The 20973-nt window shown below is 42.0% G+C and overlaps 1 protein-coding gene across 30 annotated transcripts in view; it reads left to right on the top strand.

Moving 5' to 3' along the window:
• Positions 1-20973, top strand: part of tcf7l2 (transcription factor 7 like 2) — a 104135-nt gene that overhangs the window by 26387 nt on the left and 56775 nt on the right. For 18 of the 30 annotated variants that reach the window (XM_047376388.1, XM_047376384.1, XM_047376391.1 and 15 more), the window contains exons 4-5: positions 8284-8385; positions 17427-17486. The exons of 4 other annotated variants lie outside the window; for them this stretch is intronic. In XM_047376388.1, the coding sequence (XP_047232344.1) occupies positions 8284-8385; positions 17427-17486 (162 nt within the window). The remainder of the gene's footprint in view (positions 1-8283; positions 8386-17426; positions 17487-20973) is intronic. 8 more of the 30 variants (XM_047376389.1, XM_047376396.1, XM_047376394.1 and 5 more) reach the window with 1 other exon arrangement.

The following is a 20973-nucleotide window of genomic DNA, read 5'->3' as shown; positions in this document are numbered from 1 at the left end:
GCGGAAGCAGTGGACTGAGTCTGGAGTAGAAACATCCAGAGCCACCGTGCACAGGCGTGTGCAGGAAATGGGCTACAGGTGCCGCATTCCCCAGACCTGGGCTACAGAGAAGCAGCATTGGACTGTTGCTCAGTGGTCCAAAGTACTTTTTTCGGATGAAAGCAAATTCTGCATGTCATTCGGAAATCAGGTGCCAGAGTCTGGAGGAAGACTGGGGAGAAGGAAATGCCAAAATGCCAGAAGTCCAGTGTCAAGTACCCACAGTCAGTGATGGTCTGGGGTGCCGTGTCAGCTGCTGGTGTTGGTCCACTGTGTTTTATCAAGGGCAGGGTCAATGCAGCTAGCTATCAGGAGATTTTGGAGCACTTCATGCTTCCATCTGCTGAAAAGCTTTATGGAGATGAAGATTTCATTTTTCAGCACGACCTGGCACCTGCTCACAGTGCCAAAACCACTGGTAAATGGTTTACTGACCATGGTATCACTGTGCTCAATTGGCCTGCCAACTCTCCTGACCTGAACCCCATAGAGAATCTGTGGGATATTATGAAGAGAACGTTGAGAGATTCAAGACCCAACACTCTGGATGAGCTAAAGGCCGCTATCGAAGCATCCTGGGCCTCCATAAGACCTCAGCAGTGCCACAGGCTGATTGCCTCCATGCCACGCCGCATTGAAGCAGTCATTTCTGCCAAAGGATTCCCGACCAAGTATTGAGTGCATAACTGTACATGATTATTTGAAGGTTGACGTTTTTTGTATTAAAAACACTTTTCTTTTATTGGTCGAATGAAATATGCTAATTTTGTGAGATAGGAATTTTGGGTTTTCATGAGCTGTATGCCAAAATCATCCGTATTAAGACAATAAAAGACCTGAAATATTTCAGTTAGTGTGTAATGAATCTAAAATATATGAATGTTAAATTTTCATCATGACATTATGGAAAATAATGAACTTTATCACAATATGCTAATATTTTGAGAAGGACCTGTACATTTGCTCTGATCCAAGCCATTCCATTGTAGCTCAGGCAGTATGTTTAGGGTCACTGTCCTGCTGGAAGGTGAACCTCTACCACAGTTTCATGCATTTTACATTTTCTTACAGATTTTCTCCCAGGGTTGCTGTGTGTTTAGCGCCAAAGATCTTCCCATTAACTCTGAGCTTTCCCTGTTTCTACATAGCCACATAATGATGCTGGCACTACCATGTTTCATGGTGAAGTTGGTCTGATCAGGATGTCAATTTACCTCCTCATACAGTGTTTTGCATGTGGGCCAATTAGCATAATTTTAGATACATCAGACTTCTTAAGACTCTCTTTCATTATTCAGCAAACTTGCCACTCTTCCATAAAGGGCAGATTTGTAAGTTGCATGACTAATAGTTGTCCTGTTGACCGATTCTCCTGCCTGTGCTGTGGATCTTTGCAGCTCCTCCAGTTACAGTGACCCCATTGGCTACTTCTATGATTAATGCTTTACTTGCTTGTCAGTATTGAACAGTGCTCCATGATATTTTCAAAGTTTGGGATAATATTTTATATCCTAACCCTGCGTTAAACTTCTTTACTTCATCCCAGACCTGTCTGCTGTGTTTCTTGGTCCTTATGATGTTGTTTGTTCTCTAATGTTCTCTAATGAACCTCTGAGGTCTTCACACAACAGTTGGATTTATACTGAGAATAAATTACACCCTGGATGACTATATGTACTAATTAAGTGTACCTTTTGAAAGCAATTGGTTGCATTTGGATTTTATTTTGGGATATCGGAGTGAAGGGGGCTACATTCAAATGCACATCACACTTTTTTTTTTTTTTTTACATTTTGAAAGTAATGTATAGTTTTTCTTCTACTTCACAAATATGTATCACTGAAATTCCCATCAGATACTTCATATTCAAGTTTGGGGCTGGTACATGACAAACTGCAAAGACGTAGGAACTAAAACTTTTAACGAAAAGGATTTTTTGAGCATCTCCCTGTCTCATTTGAAAACAATTACTTTCACCTTCTTCTGTTTACTTTATTTGCTTAAGACTGTTGCTGCTTATTCAGTTTCACCTGTGCGTGACAACAAAGACCGTGGGCATTATCTGCAACAGATCGAGACAATATGCTCGGCTCTCATTTTTCAAGGGATAAAATTGTAGTCAAACTGGATAAACTAATCTTTTAAGCTCTTAGCTGTTTACTTACGGAGCTTTTGAATGGGCTCATCTTACGAGCCTTGATCATTTCCAGACTTAAATAAAGCTCTTTATATTAGCAGTTTAATCTGCAAGCTGTCAATCCAATCTCTGGGGCTCTCCAACCGGGTCATTTGGCAAGGAGTTTGTCAAACACGGGTGTGTTCTGTTGTTCAGGTGTAAGTAAGTAAATGTGCGTGAAGAGTATGTTAGGGTGGAGATGAAGGGGGGTTACTGTGAATGTATAACTTCCCATTAAAGTTACGTTGTGTGAGCGATATGAAGGGGGAGCCACAGATGGCCGGAAGATCCTCTAGCCTCTCTGGAGCAACACCCAGCATCCATATGCTGACTCTAAACCAAAGCTGCTATGTGCCTTTTCTATGACTCCCTCAGCTCTATTCTCACATTGCACACATGTCAGAAACGCCCCACTGTTGCTCATCATTCGTTTCGTGGTCGCCCGCTGGAGAGGAGACCAGTGTTTGCAAGCCACATTGGCACATAAGGAGCCCAGTCTGTTTGATTGGTCTCAAGCCCTCTTTGCTCCTAATCCAAAACAAAAATGAACAAGCCATGCAGTGGCTACCGCTCCAGCCCGTCAGGCAACATGTGATAAGCACATCAGATGGGAGCTTGATAGGAAAGAAGCTGGTTGTGGAAGACAAACAGGCTAAAACACTCTTGCATCCTGTGTGTTCTTCAGAAATCGGAACACTGGGTGTGAACATTTTTGTTCGATCGGTTCTAATCTAAAAATTGAAATGCCTAGCATTTTCAGTCCATAAATGCTTTACCCAACAGTGATTCCTTTAGTCACATAAACATTAGAGGCATATGCTTTGATGCATCAATAAACTTATTCTTTTATCCATATTTATTTTTAGTGGCCAGTGTTTCAGCTGCTCTTTATGATTGGCAAGCGATGTGCGTGCATCCTGTGGTCAATTGGAAAACGTTCCATTCTAATGTGCCAGCATGTTTATGACAACAGGAGATTTTTTGGTGGAGAGCTCGTAGTCTTCAACAACTGAATTGGAATCTACCACAAGACCACGCAGAAATCAATTGAATTGATTCAATGCCAGCTTAAGTAACAAAGTGCAGCGAATGCAAGCTGGTATGTATATATGTGAAGATGATGTTCCTGGTTGGGTCCCTATCTTACTACCCCCTCTGCTAGTGACTAGAGCCAGAGCCCTGTGTTGTTTTCACTGTGATGACAGTAAGTGTGGATCTGAGTTAACACACTGTGGCTCATGACACGCCAATATCAGTGAACTAGATGGGTGAGTGGTTTACATGGAAAGGAAGGCTCCTGCTCCAACATGGATTCCAAGGCCAAGTAAACTGCATCGAAATAAGTCGATTTATCATTATGAGGGAATTGATCATCCAGAAATGTCATTCAGCAAAACCTTTGAGACCACTTTAGAAGGTGCATATATGTGGGTTCGGACCTAACAGAAGACAAGCAGTTTGAGTTGTTTTTTGAATACGTCTTTAACTGAAAATGCCACACATTTGATAATGCCGCCGATCATGGGAGAACTAGGACAGGAATCGTGAGTTCATCCTTGTGTAAGGATTTAGAGAACTCCGTTGTCTTTCACTTCATAAAAGACAATTAAGTCATTCAGCTGTCATTGTGGGGCTGGCCAGACGAGGAGGGGGTGCAGGGCAAGGGGGAAGAGAACAACTTCGGAAGGCAAGTCTGAAAAGGAGAGAGGAGAAGGAAGAAGTGGTGCTGTGAGGGCACAGCTAATGGTTGGCTCTTGTTGGTTAGGGGGGGCTCTGTCAATCGGGGGGGGGGGGGGGGGGGGGGGCGGAGCGGAGCGGCGGTTTGGGGGTAGGCTGGTTAGCGTTTGTGTATGGCTGGGTGAGAGAGGAGAAGAGAGAGAGAGTTATCCTGGAACTCCGGAGCAATTTGTCACTTTGGAATGGCTCTTGAGTTACATGGGGGCCCCCCTCTTTTATAGCAGGAGAATTTTTAGGTTGCTGAGTGGGGAAGCTAGGAGGGGTTTGGCGCAGCAGAGGGAGGGGGTCAGGGGTCGCGGCCTTACTCGAGCCCAGCCAGTGAGTCCGTTAGCAGGCCAGACGGTGGGTGGGTGGGAGGCACAGAGGGTGAGAGGCAAGAGGCCATGAAGGGGGTGGTCTGGAAGCTCTCAGTGCTTGCCAAGGCTTCATCTTCCTCGATATGCTTATAAAATCTAGCATGTGAGAACATTTGCAATAGTGAGCCTGTAGTGGAGTCACTTATCATTCGTCTCATTTATCTGTTGGTGCGACCCTCTGGGAGGTTTGGTTGGTGTAGGGTGGTGTGTCACCTTCACGTTCCTTCAGAATGTCCTCTTATTTGACCCTTCTCCCACCTGCGGCAGTGTTTCAAGATTTTCATTTCTCAGCACATGTACACGAAATGTCACAACAAGTGAATTACGAAGATGGTCCGATGAGAGGTTTTGTACAGCTCCGACCTCTTAATACTTATTTTACGGCAAATGTATATTTAAAACAAAATCTACCTTTTGTATAAAAACGTTTTTTAACAGTGTTTTTAATAAATTCTTTTACAGTAGAAACTGTAAAAAAAGTTATTTAGAATTTTGTTTGTGTTTCATCTGACTTCAGGTTCAATTGACTTCTTCGCTCAGTAACACCAGCAAAAATGGGTTAGTTCTTAGATATGGTCCCTTTACTGATTGTAAAAATAAAAGTTTCAAGTTTCCAATCACTGATCAGTTCCAGCTAAGTGTTAAAATGGGCTGATTCTAGTCAGTAGGCAGTTTTCAGGTTTGTCTATGCTGAGTTAGCAATTTCTCTTTGTCCTGCATGGGCCATTGTTAAACAATGGACCCCAGGGTTGAATTACCTCATAGATGACAACCATGTCCCTCTCCTCCTCCTTTTTTTTTGTTTTCTTCTGTAACAAAACCACCCTTCTCTTCTACTCATAGCAATTAATGCCTAGTGTGGGTAAAAGGGGGAGTGGTTCATGAAAAACCCACAGGAGCTTTTACAAGCTTTCCTTTTTCCACTCATACAGACATACAAACAAGCATAAACAGTTCTGGTGCAGTAAAAGTCGTCTTTGGGTCATAAACGATGCTGGAGAGCGACCCGGCAGCAGGCAGTTTTCTCTGCGCCAGGTCTGTAACTGAGGACACGCAGTCAATAACTCCCTCCAGCGTCTTCCACTGGCAGGCACCCCACAGTGAACTCTTGGCTAATTATCAGTGATTTAAACACAGTCTCAGGAAGGGTCGCGACACACTCACTCTCCAGCCAGCACTGATACAGACACACACACGAACCAAAAGGAACACACACATATAAACTGGTGACCACCTTTGCAAAGATGGTAACACAAAGAAACCCAATGTCTCCAGATAATTAAGCTCCGCTCCCGCTGCACCTCATTGATCGTATGAGGAATGGACGACAATTTATTAAACTTTTTGTCGCCTAGTGCCAACATGCGATCCTGGGTTACGATAATTATGGCCGAATGTAACAGAAGCTACTCAAGTCATTATTGCAACATCTCAGAGAGTCACGAAATGGGTTTTTAGACGATGGAAAGAGAAGAAAGGCCCCTTCGGATACTTTTTGTTTGATCATGTCAAAAAGTTTGTGTCTGACTGGTGTTACAGACGCAGCACAGAGTTCAGGCTCGCTTGTCACAGCTTTTTAGTTGCATTGTCTTAAAAATGTCTAATGAGTATCTGTGGCACAGAGGTTACAACATAGGCCTGCTGCCCTCCTGCATTAATTACCTGACACCAGTGATTGGTCCCATTTCTTCGTTTGGTTGGTTAAGACCTAACCTAATGTTTTTTACCAGCATATTACAGATCCTAAAAATGAGTCAGCCTTTTTCTTTTTTTTTTGTTTGAAACTATTTAATTTAAAAAGCTGCAGTTCTGGCTTGAATATCACATTCATTTTGGCCTTTTTATGAATCATCTGATTATTGTGTTTTTCCAGAGAAGAGTGGTTATATCACCAACATCTCCAATGAATTTTTAAAAACTAAAATTCTATATTTTCCTTAATCCAGTCAAAGTCAAAATGATAAATATAGAATAAAATCTAAACATGCATTCTAGGAACTATTTAAAGAAGAACTGCTGAAGGTTCTAGGATTTCTTATAACCCACAAAGGTTAATTAACTTCTTAGTACTCACGATTGACTACAACTGTTAGTTTGTCTGTGTCAGCATGAAATAAATTTGTTTGCCACCATTCAATGGTTTGACCAACACTAGGAACAATGGGATGGTCCAAGGATTTCAGTAAAGCTCCTCGAAGAGATTTTGATTCATATAAGTTGGAAAACTATTTTTGAGCCATTTCTAAACAACTCATTGCAAATCAGTTCATACGATTGCACATAAGTACGAATGATTCAAATGTGTTACCATTTTGTCCAAGTCTAAATGAATAGTCAAACATTCACTCTCAGGTCAAAGGGAATGGATTAGTGCTTTCAGGAACAACCCAAGAGTCAGCAAGGCTACCATCAGCTGGAAACTGCTGGAACCAGTGTTATTATCCACAATAAACCAAGTTTTACTTCGCCATGGATCGAGAAAAAAATCTGCGCCTTCAAACTGGACTGAAATCTGTAGCTTCCGACGTGGACACACTTAATGTGTCCTGGAGACAGATTTTATGGGTTAAATGAGACAATTTTGAGCAGTTTGGCCTCGGTGACAAGAACTATGTTTAGAGGAGTCGAAGGTAAGGTTTTCAAACTTATGGTGATGGTAGCTTCCTGCTTAGGGGCTGTTTTCTCATCTGTGATTGTGCTTTGCAAAAAATGGATAGAACAATGTAAGAGGAGGACAGGCGCTCTCTTGCTTAGCCAGAATCATGGCAAAAGCTTGTTGGTGGCAAAACAAGCATATTGTTGAGGTGCAACATCCCTGCTAATTAACCAGATATCAGTGATAATGTTTATGTATGTATTCCAGACTTTGTGGAGCTGAGAAAATCCACAACATTTTTCTACCCACTTCTTTTTTTCAGTTTATTCAAATTTGTTTTGCATGTTCTTTGTGCTGCTTTAAAATGGCTCAAATAAATCGTTGAAAGTCCCTAATCAATATAACATTCTTGCCCATGTAAAGTGTTTCTCTGTATCTTTTCCTACATGGTTGATTTGACCTCTTTACCCCGGGCTAGGTTGTTGTGACACTGATAAGCAAAGTTTGGCTCTTGTATATTGTAGCAAAGTCAATACCAGGCAGTCAGTGGCTGAAAACCAATATAGATCTCTTTATTATGGAAAATAATGTGTGTATGAAACAAAAAAAAACTTTTTATTTATTTTAAAGGTACTGTGGATGTAGATTTAATCAAATAGTTTTATCCAGTTAATTCTACAGACATGTTTCTCATGACCTTTGTTGCTGCTCTTTTTTTCTTGTTTTTATACCTTGGTGTAGGCGTCTTGAGGGAAACAGGGTGGGGAGGGGGGATTGCAGACTTTCTGACTCCTGATCAAGGCCAAGTCAATCATTTATGGGAGCAGTCAGGTGGTTTGGCCTCACAGGAGCATGGCTCGAGACCACGCATTGCCTCTTTTTATAGGTTTCAATAAAAACCGTCACACTGATGACATGAGGTCACCACAAAGCCGTGGATAAGAAACCTAAAGACATTGCTCTAATTTAGCTCTGGCTCCACAGGAGTGACTCAGGGATATTTGAAATCACCTGTCAGCTGCCAAAAAGTAAACATAGTTTTGTTTTAGACTTTTTGGCTTTAAAAGTATGTGCTTTGTATATCTGAAAGAAAATACTGTACATTATTTAGTTTACACAGTTTCTGTGTGGACTCTGTCTGCTTGACTCTTAGATGCATGCTTCAGGCCATTCTCATTGGCTCCACCATCTGCCTTAATGTTTTATTTGCGTCTCCATATTTTTAAGTTTACACACCTCATGCACTTGTCGAGAAATGTCTCCCTCCTTTGTTATGTCCTACTATTTAGTTCCTTCTTTTTGGTTTTGGCCCCCTGTTTTTGCATTGTTAACATGTTTTGTTTTCTTTCTTTCCATTCTGTGTCCTTTCTACCATTCAGTACCTACAGATGAAATGGCCCCTTCTAGATGTTCAACCAGGAGGTCTTCAGAGTAGACAAGCACTTAAAGATGCCAGGTCCCCGTCACCGGCACACATCGTCGTAAGTATATCCTCCAATCGGTCCTTTTTTTCCCACCATCTCCTTCTTTGTCTGTTTTTGACTGGACACTTTTTTGGTGTTTGTTTCGCCTAAACCACAGCCACTAACACACCCAGCCACACTAATTCCTCTAAAAGTGCACATGTGGACACTGAAAGGCTTTGTGGTTGTGGACTGGTTGATCATGAGGTGAGTGGCAGTGGTAGAGACACTGTAGCAGACGCACCTGTTGTTCTTTGAACCAGCCATGTCGCCTGTAATCTCTCAGAATGATAACTGCCAGGTCAGGATTGCAATTAGTTGGATTTTTATGGACAGTGGATTGCAGTTTAATAGTAATAAACAAATACTTGGCTGCAAAACACATCTCTGTAAGGGAAGCGTGGGCATTCCTTTCCTCCATCATTGATCCATGATGGCGTTGGAGGGTAGGCCTGACAGGACATTCAAAGTACAGCATATAACTAAGGCATGTCGATATCTGCCAGCTTTAAAATCAACAGCTGAAAGTGGTTAGTGAAAGGCTGGAAACTTATAAGAGGTCAATAGAAAGGTTTTAACATAAGGAGATATACCTATGTGGTCACATGGTTGGCGAGAGCGAGGAAAATCAATGTGTGTGGGGATGGAGAAGTAGATCTGATGTGACCATTAACGCCTCTGAGCAATACTAGTTGTTGCTGTTGTGTTAAAGTTTTATGTCAACATGTTTTCCCTGTTTTTTTTTTTTTGATAAAATGAACATTTGGACAGCACTGAACTCATCAAAACAGCCCCCCGGGGATAAAACGTCCCCCTTTTTCGTCCAGCATCCTGTAGAGTGGCGCGGTTAATTTGTCGTTGCGACTCTGGAGCTCACGCAAGAGGATGTGGTGCTTTTTATCTCGGAGACTACGCTATTGAAACATGCTGTCCCCTCTTAGTCACATTTGACATTTGATCATTACAGCCTCTTTTATGGTCTGTTATAAATTCCTTCTCGAAACGCTGGCAAAGCGAGGCCTCTGTTGGTATTTCGCCTGCTATTTAAGGAAACAAGTCTTAAAATAGGGAACGGTGCTTACTTGAAACAAAAATGTTGTCAAAAGTGAAAGCTAGCGATGACTGTTATTTGAGGGGGAAAAAAAGAAGGCCAGCTGATGCTCTAATTATCTTTCTCTGCTTTGTCGCTGGTGTTTTTATACCAAAGAGTTTGGGGGGCTTTTTAACCTTGTTATTTCAGGAAATGTTCAGAAAAAAAGTCCCAGCTCACATGATGTCATTAAACCAGAAATGTGCAGCAAATGCTGCAGGTAAATGTAAGTCCTTCAGGTTTTTTCCTGCTATGACTCATATGGTTGTAAATACCTCCCTGTATATATATTACACCCCCGCTCTTTCGGAACAACGGCATTTTATTGCTCTGACTATTATTTGTGATGTTTTCATTTTATACTCATTCCCCTTTCAAAAACTTAATTGGCTAGCTGTTTTTGCTGACGGGAACCATAATTATAATGCATACAGATATGTGCAGAAAGTTGTTCTACAACTCTGGGGAATTAGCCAAGCATGAAACACTGGAAGGTGAAGTAGGCATGGGCTGGGGCGAGATCTTCACCGTATGACAGCATCGAGGGAAAATAGCACTGCTTCATGGTATTTTCTGGAGATGCACCCATCACCTGGCCGATACCAATTTCTGGTTTTCTTTCAGGTCTGACCTGCTGATTCAGATACATTTTTTTTTATGCTAAGGACTATAACTCATGAGAGAGAAAAGGTTCTTTTAATATAGGTGGTAGTTTTGAAACAAACAAATAATGCAGAAATGTTCAGGTCTATAAAATCTTGAGGAAGACTGCTGACCTAACAGCTGTCAAGCAGATAGTCATTTACAACCTCAACAAGCACGGCAAGCCACAAAAGGTCGTTAAGGAAGTTAACTTTTCAGAGTGCTATATCCAAGCATATTAATGGAAAGTTGAGGGGAAGGAAAAACTGTTTGATGTTAAATTGGCATCTGAAACATTTATGAGACGTTTTTCTTTATATTTCTCCCTTTCTTCTAATGTTCAGGCCTTAGAACCAAGCAGAAAAAAAACCCAAATCAAAAGTAGTGAAACACATACAATGATAAGTAATGACACTGGTCAATAGAAGAAAAACTATTGTAATGTCTGTGCTCCTGTTACCCACTTCTTTGTGATGTGTTTGATACACAGGCTGGTTAAGATCATAGGCATTGCAGCATCGCTGTATAGGTGGAGTGATGAAACTGAATGTGAAATGATGCTCGTATTGTTGGATGCTCCTCCTGAGCTGCTCCAGCTTCCACCTCTGGCTGAGATGGGAGATGGGGTTCATTGTTTCCCTCGTTTGCATCATGCATGCTGTCGTACATATAGAAAAGGAAAGATTAGCTGCAGTAGAGCTCCATGTGATTCGTAATGACAACCTCACGTAGTATCCTGCAGGTGTCACTCAGTCGGTCAAAAAAAAACCAAAAGCCTCACAGTTCGGGTGCATGATGCTTATTGGCAAATTTGACCGCTAACAGTAGCTCCTTTTTCTTTGCAAATGCAAAGAATCATTCAGATACTTTGACCACTGTCTGCCTGAAGCATGAACAGGCTGCACTGGTGATGATAAGACAGTTGAAACAACATTACGCAGCCCCAGATTGAAGTAAAGATATGCATGGCTGTAGATGAGGGGCTTGGATAGAGGAATAAATAGGGAGTTAAATGCATTCATTTCAGTCTGGGAAGCTCAGTTTTGGGAATAATGGCGAATCAGCTGAGAGAAGAGGAAGTGACCTCATCGTGGCCATTCTCCCTGAGGGCACACTGGATGCCCCGGCTTGCCGTGCACCTCGGAGGTGGCCGAACCGGATCCTTTTTGAAGTGTGCGACCACCCCACAGGCAGCCTTAAGACCTGCCGCTGGTGAACTTTTGTACCATTGGCTGAAAGTGATTCAATGTTTTATCTACCTATTGATGTGCAGTTTTTGAGGGTGAGCCTGCAGAACTATTTTTGTGTGTCACGCAGGTCCTGAGGGGAAAGATCGAGAATGCAAAATATTTTTTCATGTGTTGACATGACACTGCACCCATAAACTGTTCTTTGAAAACTGCCTCGATCTTTTATGTTTTGTCCAAAGCAAAGTGTGCAAAAGTATTCATAACCCTTAATGTTTTTCACACTTTCTCTCATGACAACCAAAAACTTCAATGCATTTGATTTGATTTGGACTAAATGTGTTTAATTTAATCTCACTTTAAATGCAGCTGTTCTTTAATGGCCTCACAGGTTTGGTTCTTTTTGGAAAACAAGCACTGAACACACAATCCACAAGGTGAAATCTGAAAAGTGTGGCATACATTTGTATTCAATGTAGTGCCAGCTTGCCTGTATTTGCAAAAGGAAATCATCCCCACAGCACGCTGCTGCCACCACCATTTTCAACTGTGGGATTTGTTGAATGCAAAAATGATAGTTATCCTACAGATCTGCTTACTGAGCATCTCTGTGGATCTCTGCAGCTCCCCCAGAGTTACCATGGGTCTCTTGGCTGCTTCTCTGATTAATACTGTCCTTGCTCTGCCTGTTAGTTAAGGTGGAAGGTCTGCCGTGCGCTCCAAATTTTTAAAAGATGCTTTGAACTACAGGTCCTTCTCAAAATATTAGCATATTGTGATAAAGTCCATTATTTTCCATAATGTCATGATGAAAATTTAACATTCATATATTTTAGATTCATTGCACACTAACTGAAATATTTCAGGTCTTTTATTGTCTTAATACGGATGATTTTGGCATACAGCTCATGAAAACCCAAAATTCCTATCTCACAAAATTAGCATATCATTAAAAGGGTCTCTAAACGAGCTATGAACCTAATCATCTGAATCAACGAGTTAACTCTAAACACCTGCAAAAGATTCCTGAGGCCTTTAAAACTCCCAGCCTGGTTCATCACTCAAAACCCCAATCATGGGTAAGACTGCCGACCTGACTGCTGTCCAGAAGGCCACTATTGACACCCTCAAGCAAGAGGGTAAGACACAGAAAGAAATTTCTGAATGAATAGGCTGTTCCCAGAGTGCTGTATCAAGGCACCTCAGTGGGAAGTCTGTGGGAAGGAAAAAGTGTGGCAGAAAACGCTGCACAACGAGAAGAGGTGACCGGACCCTGAGGAAGATTGTGGAGAAGGGCCAATTCCAGACCTTGGGGGACCTGCGGAAGCAGTGGACTGAGTCTGGAGTAGAAACATCCAGAGCCACCATGCACAGGCGTGTGCAGGAAATGGGCTACAGGTGCTGCATTCCCCAGGTCAAGCCACTTTTGAACCAGAAACAGCGGCAGAAGCGCCTGACCTGGGCTACAAAGAAACAGCACTGGACTGTTGCTCAGTGGTCCAAAGTACTTTTTTCGGATGAAAGCAAATTCTGCATGTCATTCGGAAATCAAGATGCCAGAGTCTGGAGGAAGACTGGGGAGAAGGAAATGCCAAAATGCCAGAAGTCCAGTGTCAAGTACCCACAGTCAGTGATGGTCTGGGGTGCCGTGTCAGCTGCTGGTGTTGGTCCACTGTGTTTTATCAAGGGCAGGGTCAATGCAGCTAGCTATCAGGAGATTTTGGAGCACTTCATGCTTCCATCTGCTGAAAAGCTTTATGGAGATGAAGATTTAATTTTTCAGCACGACCTGGCACCTGCTCACAGTGCCAAAACCACTGGTAAATGGTTTACTGACCATGGTATCACTGTGCTCAATTGGCCTGCCAACTCTCCTGACCTGAACCCCATAGAGAATCTGTGGGATATTGTGAAGAGAACGTTGAGAGACTCAAGACCCAACACTCTGGATGAGCTAAAGGCCGCTATCGAAGCATCCTGGGCCTCCATAAGACCTCAGCAGTGCCACAGGCTGATTGCTTCCATGCCACACCGCATTGAAGCAGTCATTTCTGCAAAAGGATTCCCGACCAAGTATTGAGTGCATAACTGTACATGATTATTTGAAGGTTGACGTTTTTTTGTATTAAAAACACTTTTCTTTTATTGGTCGGATGAAATATGCTAATTTTGTGAGATAGGAATTTTGGGTTTTCATGAGCTGTATGCCACAATCATCCGTATTAAGACAATAAAAGACCTGAAATATTTCAGTTAGTGTGCAATGAATCTAAAATATATGAATGTTACATTTTCATCATGACATTATGGAAAATAATGAACTTTATCACAACATGCTAATATTTTGAGAAGTACCTGTATGATATATCGGCATTAACGTGGGAATTGGCCGATGTTATTTTTTAATATAGCGCTCCCATAAGTAATACTCGGTCAGTATTAATAACTGATGTTTATGTTCATTTTTTGCCTTTTGTGTGTGTGTTTCTGGAGTTGGGGGGTAGTTTGTTGGCCATGTGGTATTTGTTTAGGCATGTGACATTGATAGTGATACAGCACTGGATTGTGGAGTGTTTAACTGAAGCAGAAAAGTAATGTCAGAGGTGCGGTCTTTTTATTTTGACGGTGTTGAAAGGGTAGGGAAATGTATACAATTTATAAAATATCGGCAAATATCGGTTTATTGGCCATAACAGTAGTAGAAATATCAGATATCTTTATCGGCCCAAATTTTTATTTCGGTGCATCCCTAGTCTAAGCAGAGATCTCTGAGATGATCAAAGTTTAGGATCTCGTTTCCATAATGTGTCCCAGTTTTAAAACTTGCTCCACAACTTTATCCCCGAACCTGTCTCCTGTGCTCCTTGGTCTTCATGATGCTGTTTGTTCATTAATGTTCTCTAACAAACCTCTAAGGCCTTCACAAAACAGCTGGATTCATGCTGAGGTTAAATTAAATGCTAGTGGATAATTGCTTTCGCTGGAATTTATTTCTAGGTTTTGGAGTAAAGGTAAAATAAACCTATTATATGAAATCCCAATAAAATACATTAAAGTCTGTGGGGTGTGAATACTTTTGCGGGGACTGTACTGCATGAACTCAGAGAGACAACAGGCTGAATCCGACTGTGTAGTAAATCTGCAGACTTGAGCTGTGCATATTGATATTATCAACAATAACACAGCGGAGGCCGCAGCAGGAGTCCAGGCTTGTGCCGGTGATGTCATGACGCCGTGTGATGGGGGAGCGTTAAACCCTCTTGTCTCAGAGTCATGTGATCAAAGTTGGTTTTAATTTTTAGATCTTGTGTTGCTTTCGCAAAGAGGTATAAAAGCAAGTTAAGCAAAATAAATTCTTATCTTAGGCTAAAAGAGGAAAAATATCCACGTTTAAAGAGCGTACACACCGATTTCTCACATCGGTGCACACACACACACACACACACACACAGCCCTGGAGTCTAGAGTCTAGCCCTGGCCAAACAATGTCTCCATTGTTTTGTGGGCTTTCACTGGCAGCAGGGGGCGGCTGGAGTGTTAACCATTTCCCAACTGCACCTTACTTTGTGTGTCACTGCGTGTGTGTGTGTCAGAGGTAGTGAATTGTAGGCTTTGGAGGGATGAAGAGAGAGGGAAGGTGCTTGCTCGAAGTGTATCGTAATTAGTATGGAGGAAGTGATGGAATTCGTTACTTTTTACAGCGTGCAGGACCTCCCACCTGAGCCTTTACAACCTCTGTACATGCTTATTTTATTCCCATTCAGCCTAACCTGTTTTTCTGAGGAATGTATGCTGGAGGGACGCCTGAAAAACAGAGCAGCGCCTCGGCTAAGCACTTAGAATAGACCCGTTACAATGACTGTGGATTCCTGTAGCGGGTCAAAGAACTCCAACCCTAGTTCGGTATTAGGAGGAAGAAAAGGCAGGATCACATTCACCTTCGGGGACCACTTCCCTGTCCATCCTTTAGTAGTGGGGGATAAAAGGGGGGCTTCCTGTGGTCTGAATACGCATACACCTGGGCTGTCCAGACAATTGCAAGGGACTCTGGGAGGCCCATCCTTCCCTGTTGTTAATGAGCGACCCCCATGGTCAACAGGCACCACCCACGCACTGTCCCTACTCCGCTGTCTTTACCTTAGAGGCTTTCTCTTTCCCTAACTTATGCTGATCTTGAGCTGTTCTTTCCTGCATCCTGCTTCCCCCCCTCCTTGTCTTCTGTTTCTGCATGCATCCCTCTATCCATCCTCTGCTACATAAGATATATCCCACGCTTTTATTTACTGTTGTCTGAGCTATAAATACTTTTAGCATGCAAAATTACGTAATGATACAGTTTTTTGTTTTTTTTGTTTTACACGCGTATTTTATTTAACATTTCATCTTTATCGAGCAGCATTGCCGTTATTGCCTCCTCAGGGTTTGGGTGCTTGTCACGCTCGCGTCAGCGGCCTGGGCCAGCGTCCGAGCTCGACGAGACGTGGCGTCAGCCCTGGGAACTGTGACAATGAGAATGAGAGCACCTCAGTCATTGTATCTGTCCAGTAGTCTGGATGGCGGCTCGTTCCCACAGACAATCCGCTCAGTGTTTTACTCACTTTGCAGCAATCCCACAACAACAGATTCTTTTTGTTTTTGTGCTCCCTGAACTTTGAAGAGAATCTTAGAATATTTTAAAAATGCTCAACAGTCTGCGTTTTAGAAAATACTTTTGCAAAAGTTTTTGTACCCCTTGAAATTTTTCACAGCCACTAACCTTGGGGTATTTTATGTGATAGACCAACGCAAAGGATCACGTTATTGTGAAGTGGAAGGAAAAGGATGCTTTTTGACATTGTTTACAAATAAAAAAACTGAAAAGTGTGGCATGCATGTATTTTAAGTCTCCCTGACTCCACGGTTTGAAGACCGCCTTTCTCTGAGATAATAGCAGTAAGTCATTCTATGTAATGACCCGAATGACCCATCAACACAGGTTTGCCCATGTAAAATTAGCTATAAAGGAGCCGATCGCACACCTTGGAGACAGCTAAACCAGCACGGATGAGGTGGTAGTTTAAATGATTAAAACCGCCAGCGGTTGCCGCTTCTTTCCAATGTGAACATGTTCATTTGTGTGGGCAATTGTGGTTTTATTGTTACTCTTCCTTCTTGTTGTGGCATCTGGCTGTTAAATGACGCCCATGAACCGCAGTTACCCCTGCTAGGGGGGTGACTCTGCGTTAGACATGCACTTTAACGGGATAATGGATATTTGTATCTGGAAGCTTGCGTGTGCGCTGCACCAGTAAACCAGTGTTTACTGACTAGCTTTTATGAGGAGCTATCTAGCTGTCCCGAGGGTCAACGCAAGTACAGGTAAAACCCAGTGATCTGAGTGCACAGTAGCTTTAAGGTACCAGAGCCCTTCAGTAAACTAAAAAAGCCCTATTGCTTCCCTTTGCATGTTCTTTGACTTTGACTAGTGTATCCTTCCTTTTGTTTTAAATCTATTCCTTCTTCTTCTCCTTTTCTGTCTTCTGCCGTTTGGTTGAAATCTAATTTCATCTTTTGCTTTTAGTTACAGGATATTTGAAGCTCAGATTGTCCCCTACTAAATTGAATTGTGTATATTTTTTTCATGCATGTTCTGCTTCAGGAGTGTGAAAAGTCAGTATGCTTCATCACATAATTGGGATTAAAGGTGCTTTAACATTATAGCTTGTATTGTGCCAGAATCATCCCCGTTCACGCTGAGGAGGTGAAATGTTTAACCAGTGTGAAACATTGTTTTAACAACCAAGCAACTGTAAAACCAGTTCAGAGCCAGCACACTCCTGTTTTCCTGTGTAAGATTAGTTATATAGGAGCCGATTGTGCACCCGGGAGACAGCTGAGCCAGCATGGATGAGGTGGTAGTTTAAATTAGTAAAACAGCCAGGGGATGCAGCTTTTTTTTCCAATGCGAACATGTTTCTTTTTGCATAAAACCTGGTCTGCTGAGATTGTGTGTGTGTGTGTGTGTGTGTGTGTGTGTGTGTGCGTGTGTGTGTGTGTGTGTGTGTGTGTGTGTGTGTTTGTGTGAGAGAGAGAAGATAAAAAGGAAAGATGGAGAGCTGATATAATTGTGTGACTTGGGAACGTCCATCTTTGCCTTTCAGGGGCCCTTCTGCTGGGAATTCCCCGGACAGTCAGATCTGAGCCTTCACCAATTTCATTTGGTGAGAGACCTTTGAATTCCAAAAATTATTTTATTTTTTATTTATTTTTAATTTATTTTAAATTATTATTATTTTTTTTCATTTGATTGATTCTACACTAAATTACCATCTGATTATTTGTTGATTATTTAAAATAACAAAAGTAATAAATGAAAAATCTTAAATCGTGATGATCAGTATTATAATCATTTATTGCTGCTGATTTGCTGCTTACAGGCTTCTGAATGTCTGCAATTTCTTATTATATGAAATCAGTTAAGATCAATGGTGTTGATAATTCATATTTTCTTTTATTAGACAAACTGTTTAGCTATTTTACTGCTTTATTTGGCTTTGACTTCTGTATAGTGCCTCTTAAAAGTATTCATACCCCTTGGACATTTCCAGATTTTGTCATGTTACAACCACTCATTGTATTTTATTGGGTTTTTTATAGACCAAAAAAAAGTGCATCATTGTTAACCGGAAGGACGAGGGAGGATCCATGAGTTTCTCATTTTTGTTCTCCCCCTTCACTTTGATACCTCAAAATAAATCCCAGTGCAAACATTTGGCCCAAATTAAATAGTAATAGAGTTCAGCTGTATGTAATTTGATCTAAGTATGAAACTAGCAGTTCTGTGGCGGCCTTGGAGGTTTTGTCAAAGAACATTAGTATGAAAACTAAGAAACACAGCAGACAGGTTTACGGATCAGGTTGTGGAGAAGGGTTCGGTCTTAAAGCCATATCCCTTTAAACACCTAACTCAGCAGGCAGGCACCCCAAGAAATGGCTTGCCACCTAAACTGACAGGACGAGCAGGGTTTAGGTTTATCAGAGATAAACCTATTGCAGAGACACACAAACCTGGCCCTTATGGTGGAGTGGTAAGAATAAAGCTATTTCTGAGCGAAAGTTAGAAAACGTGCTGTTGGCACTATGCCACAAGCCCCCTGTCACATGACATGGCAGACATGGACGTGGAAGAAGACTGGTCAGAAAACTAACACAGCACATCACCCTGAAACTCACCGTCCCCATTGTGAAACAAAGTGGTGGCAGCAACATGCTGCTGGGATGGGGTTCTTCAGCAGGGAAGCTGGTTAAAGTTGTCAAGCTGTTTGGAAAATGGATAGATCTTAATACAGGGTGATCCTAGTAGAAAATGTGCTGGAGGCTGCAACAGACTTGAAACTCCATCGGAGGTGCGCTTTCTAGCAGGACGAAACTAAACGTACAGCCAGAGCTACAATCAAATGTTTTAGATCAAAGAATATAGAATGGCCCACTCAAAGTCCAGTCTGTTGCCAGACTCTCTCTATCCAAGCTGACTGAACTTGAGCTCATTTACAAGGAAGAATGTGCTGGTAGAACCCTAACCCAAAAGACTCGCATTTGTTATGGCAGTGAAAGGCGGTTCTACAAAGTCTACAAATACATTGTACAGTTTTATAAAAAACTGTTAAACATGTATCGTTTTCTCTGCACTTGGCAATTATGTACCAGCTTGTGTTGGTCCATCACATAAAATCCCAATTAAATACATTGAAGTTTGTGGTTGTAATGTGATAGCTTGGGGAAAAGGCACTGTATTTGTCTTTGCCTTGTCTATCATGTCTTAACAGTTTCTTATTAACATTCTTTTTTTTTATAGGCCAAAACGTACTGTAAAATCTTGTATGACATATTTCTGTTGTGTTTGCACTTTCCTGTGCAGCTGCGTTCATTACAGTCCTCTATCCTCACACAAAAAGGCTAACAGGATTTTCTTTATGCAGAGCTGCAGTAAACAGTAAAGTGTTCACATCTACTGGTGAAAGATTTAGAGCCGAGATAATCATGTTCGACACTAAATGTCCGTCTCTAATTCCCTTTTCCTGCACCTATTTAAAAACCCTCAAAGTAATGAGAAAGTGGAGCCCGAAGCTAAGGTTAGTTGTTGTTTTTACTGCCGCCGAGCTGACATGCTGAGGGACTTCAGTAAGCGTTGTTTGGATTCGCCTCAGTCAGGCACTGTGAAGCCAGAAATAGGCTGGGCATTACGAAAACCCAGAGGAGAGAAGGCTTAATCTCCTCTGAGGCGACCATGGCCTTCTGGAGGGCCTACTTGAATTGTTTGACTAATCAATTGCTTGTTGATTATGCACACTCTGCTGGGGCCTTTGTTGTCCTAAATAAATGAAAAATGAGTAAGAAAGATGGTAAATCATGTTTGATAGTCGGAAGAAAATCTTCTTTTTACTCGAGTCAACTTGATTCCTCAGTTCCCTCCCCCTGTCTCTGCTAAAACTTGTTTGACAAGGTCTGGCAGGATCAACTTTGGGTGTGCCAGTCTGTCTTTCGGCATCTGTGTGCACATGTGTCTTACAAACACACCTTTGTCTGCACTGGTGTGGACGTAGCGTCCTTGAGCCTAAGGTGTGACTCGAGTCTTGGATGACGGCTTGTCAGGGTGAAGCGAGACGGTGACGTTTCCCTTTTAACAAAGAGAACTGACCTGTGGAGGCTTAAAAAAACATTGGTCTAAGTAAATTTTTTATAATTGCTGCCTTGCACAAAGAACCAGGATCAGGAATCAGATGCAGTACTGATGATTAATCTTTATTTGTAATGAACCACTCCCCGTTGACTGGCTGAGTGCGCTCATCTTTGACAAATTCCCCCAGACTGCTTGATCTGCATTCTGCAGGGTGACAACAGACTCTGCAGCTCTGCACGCTGCTGTATTAACACTGGAGGCCGTTTGCGCAGGGGAACTTGTTTTGACAGAGCTCCAGGTGTCTCATTGTTGGGTATGGCATGGTTCAACAGATTTACCAATTAGCACTGGGCCGAGGGCACGGGAAAGGGCGGGAGAGAAATAGCTGCAGTAATGGAATGAAGTTTTGAGTGAGGGAGAGAGGGAGGGTCGAATTGAAGGCTAGGAAGGGAGGGAGGTTAGAGTATATTGAGTAAGATGATCCTTGACCTTATTTTTTTCTTTTTCCCCAGCTGTAGCATGTAAGGGGGTGAAGTTTGAACCTCAAAGAGGAGTGGGATTACGTAGAAGGAGAAGGAGGAGATTGTAGCAGAAAGTTAGTTTTAACTCTGCTGCTGAGCAAATTTAAAATCCTGCTATTTGTTGAACCGAGCACTGTATTCCTCTCTTAGAGTGACAAACCCTCCCTGTTACTCAACAGAAAAAAATATGGCTTTTCTTTCCCAGGAAGTTTGGAAAGGAACTCTTGAGAACAGGAACTGATTTTTCAGCTGCGCTTGAAGAGTTTTAGGTAGTTTCTTGCTGCGGAGCATGTTTCGGGCTTTAAATGCATGAAATCAGTATGCTTTATTGATTCAAAAAAGGGCTTGAAATTTGTTTAAAGTAAAGATCTGTGTTGTTAAAGAGTGCATCCTTAACCACAAATAAAGAGTGCTGGACTTTTCTGAAATCCATTAAACCAGACTAGGAATGAAGAAGTGTTATACACCTGTCTGTCTGTCTGTCTGTCTGTCTGTCTGTCTGTCTGT

The sequence above is a fragment of the Girardinichthys multiradiatus genome, chromosome 10 (genome assembly GCF_021462225.1).
Source record: "Girardinichthys multiradiatus isolate DD_20200921_A chromosome 10, DD_fGirMul_XY1, whole genome shotgun sequence".
NCBI classification, from domain to species: Eukaryota; Metazoa; Chordata; class Actinopteri; order Cyprinodontiformes; family Goodeidae; genus Girardinichthys; species Girardinichthys multiradiatus.
This window is presented reverse-complemented; position numbering and strand designations above follow the sequence as displayed.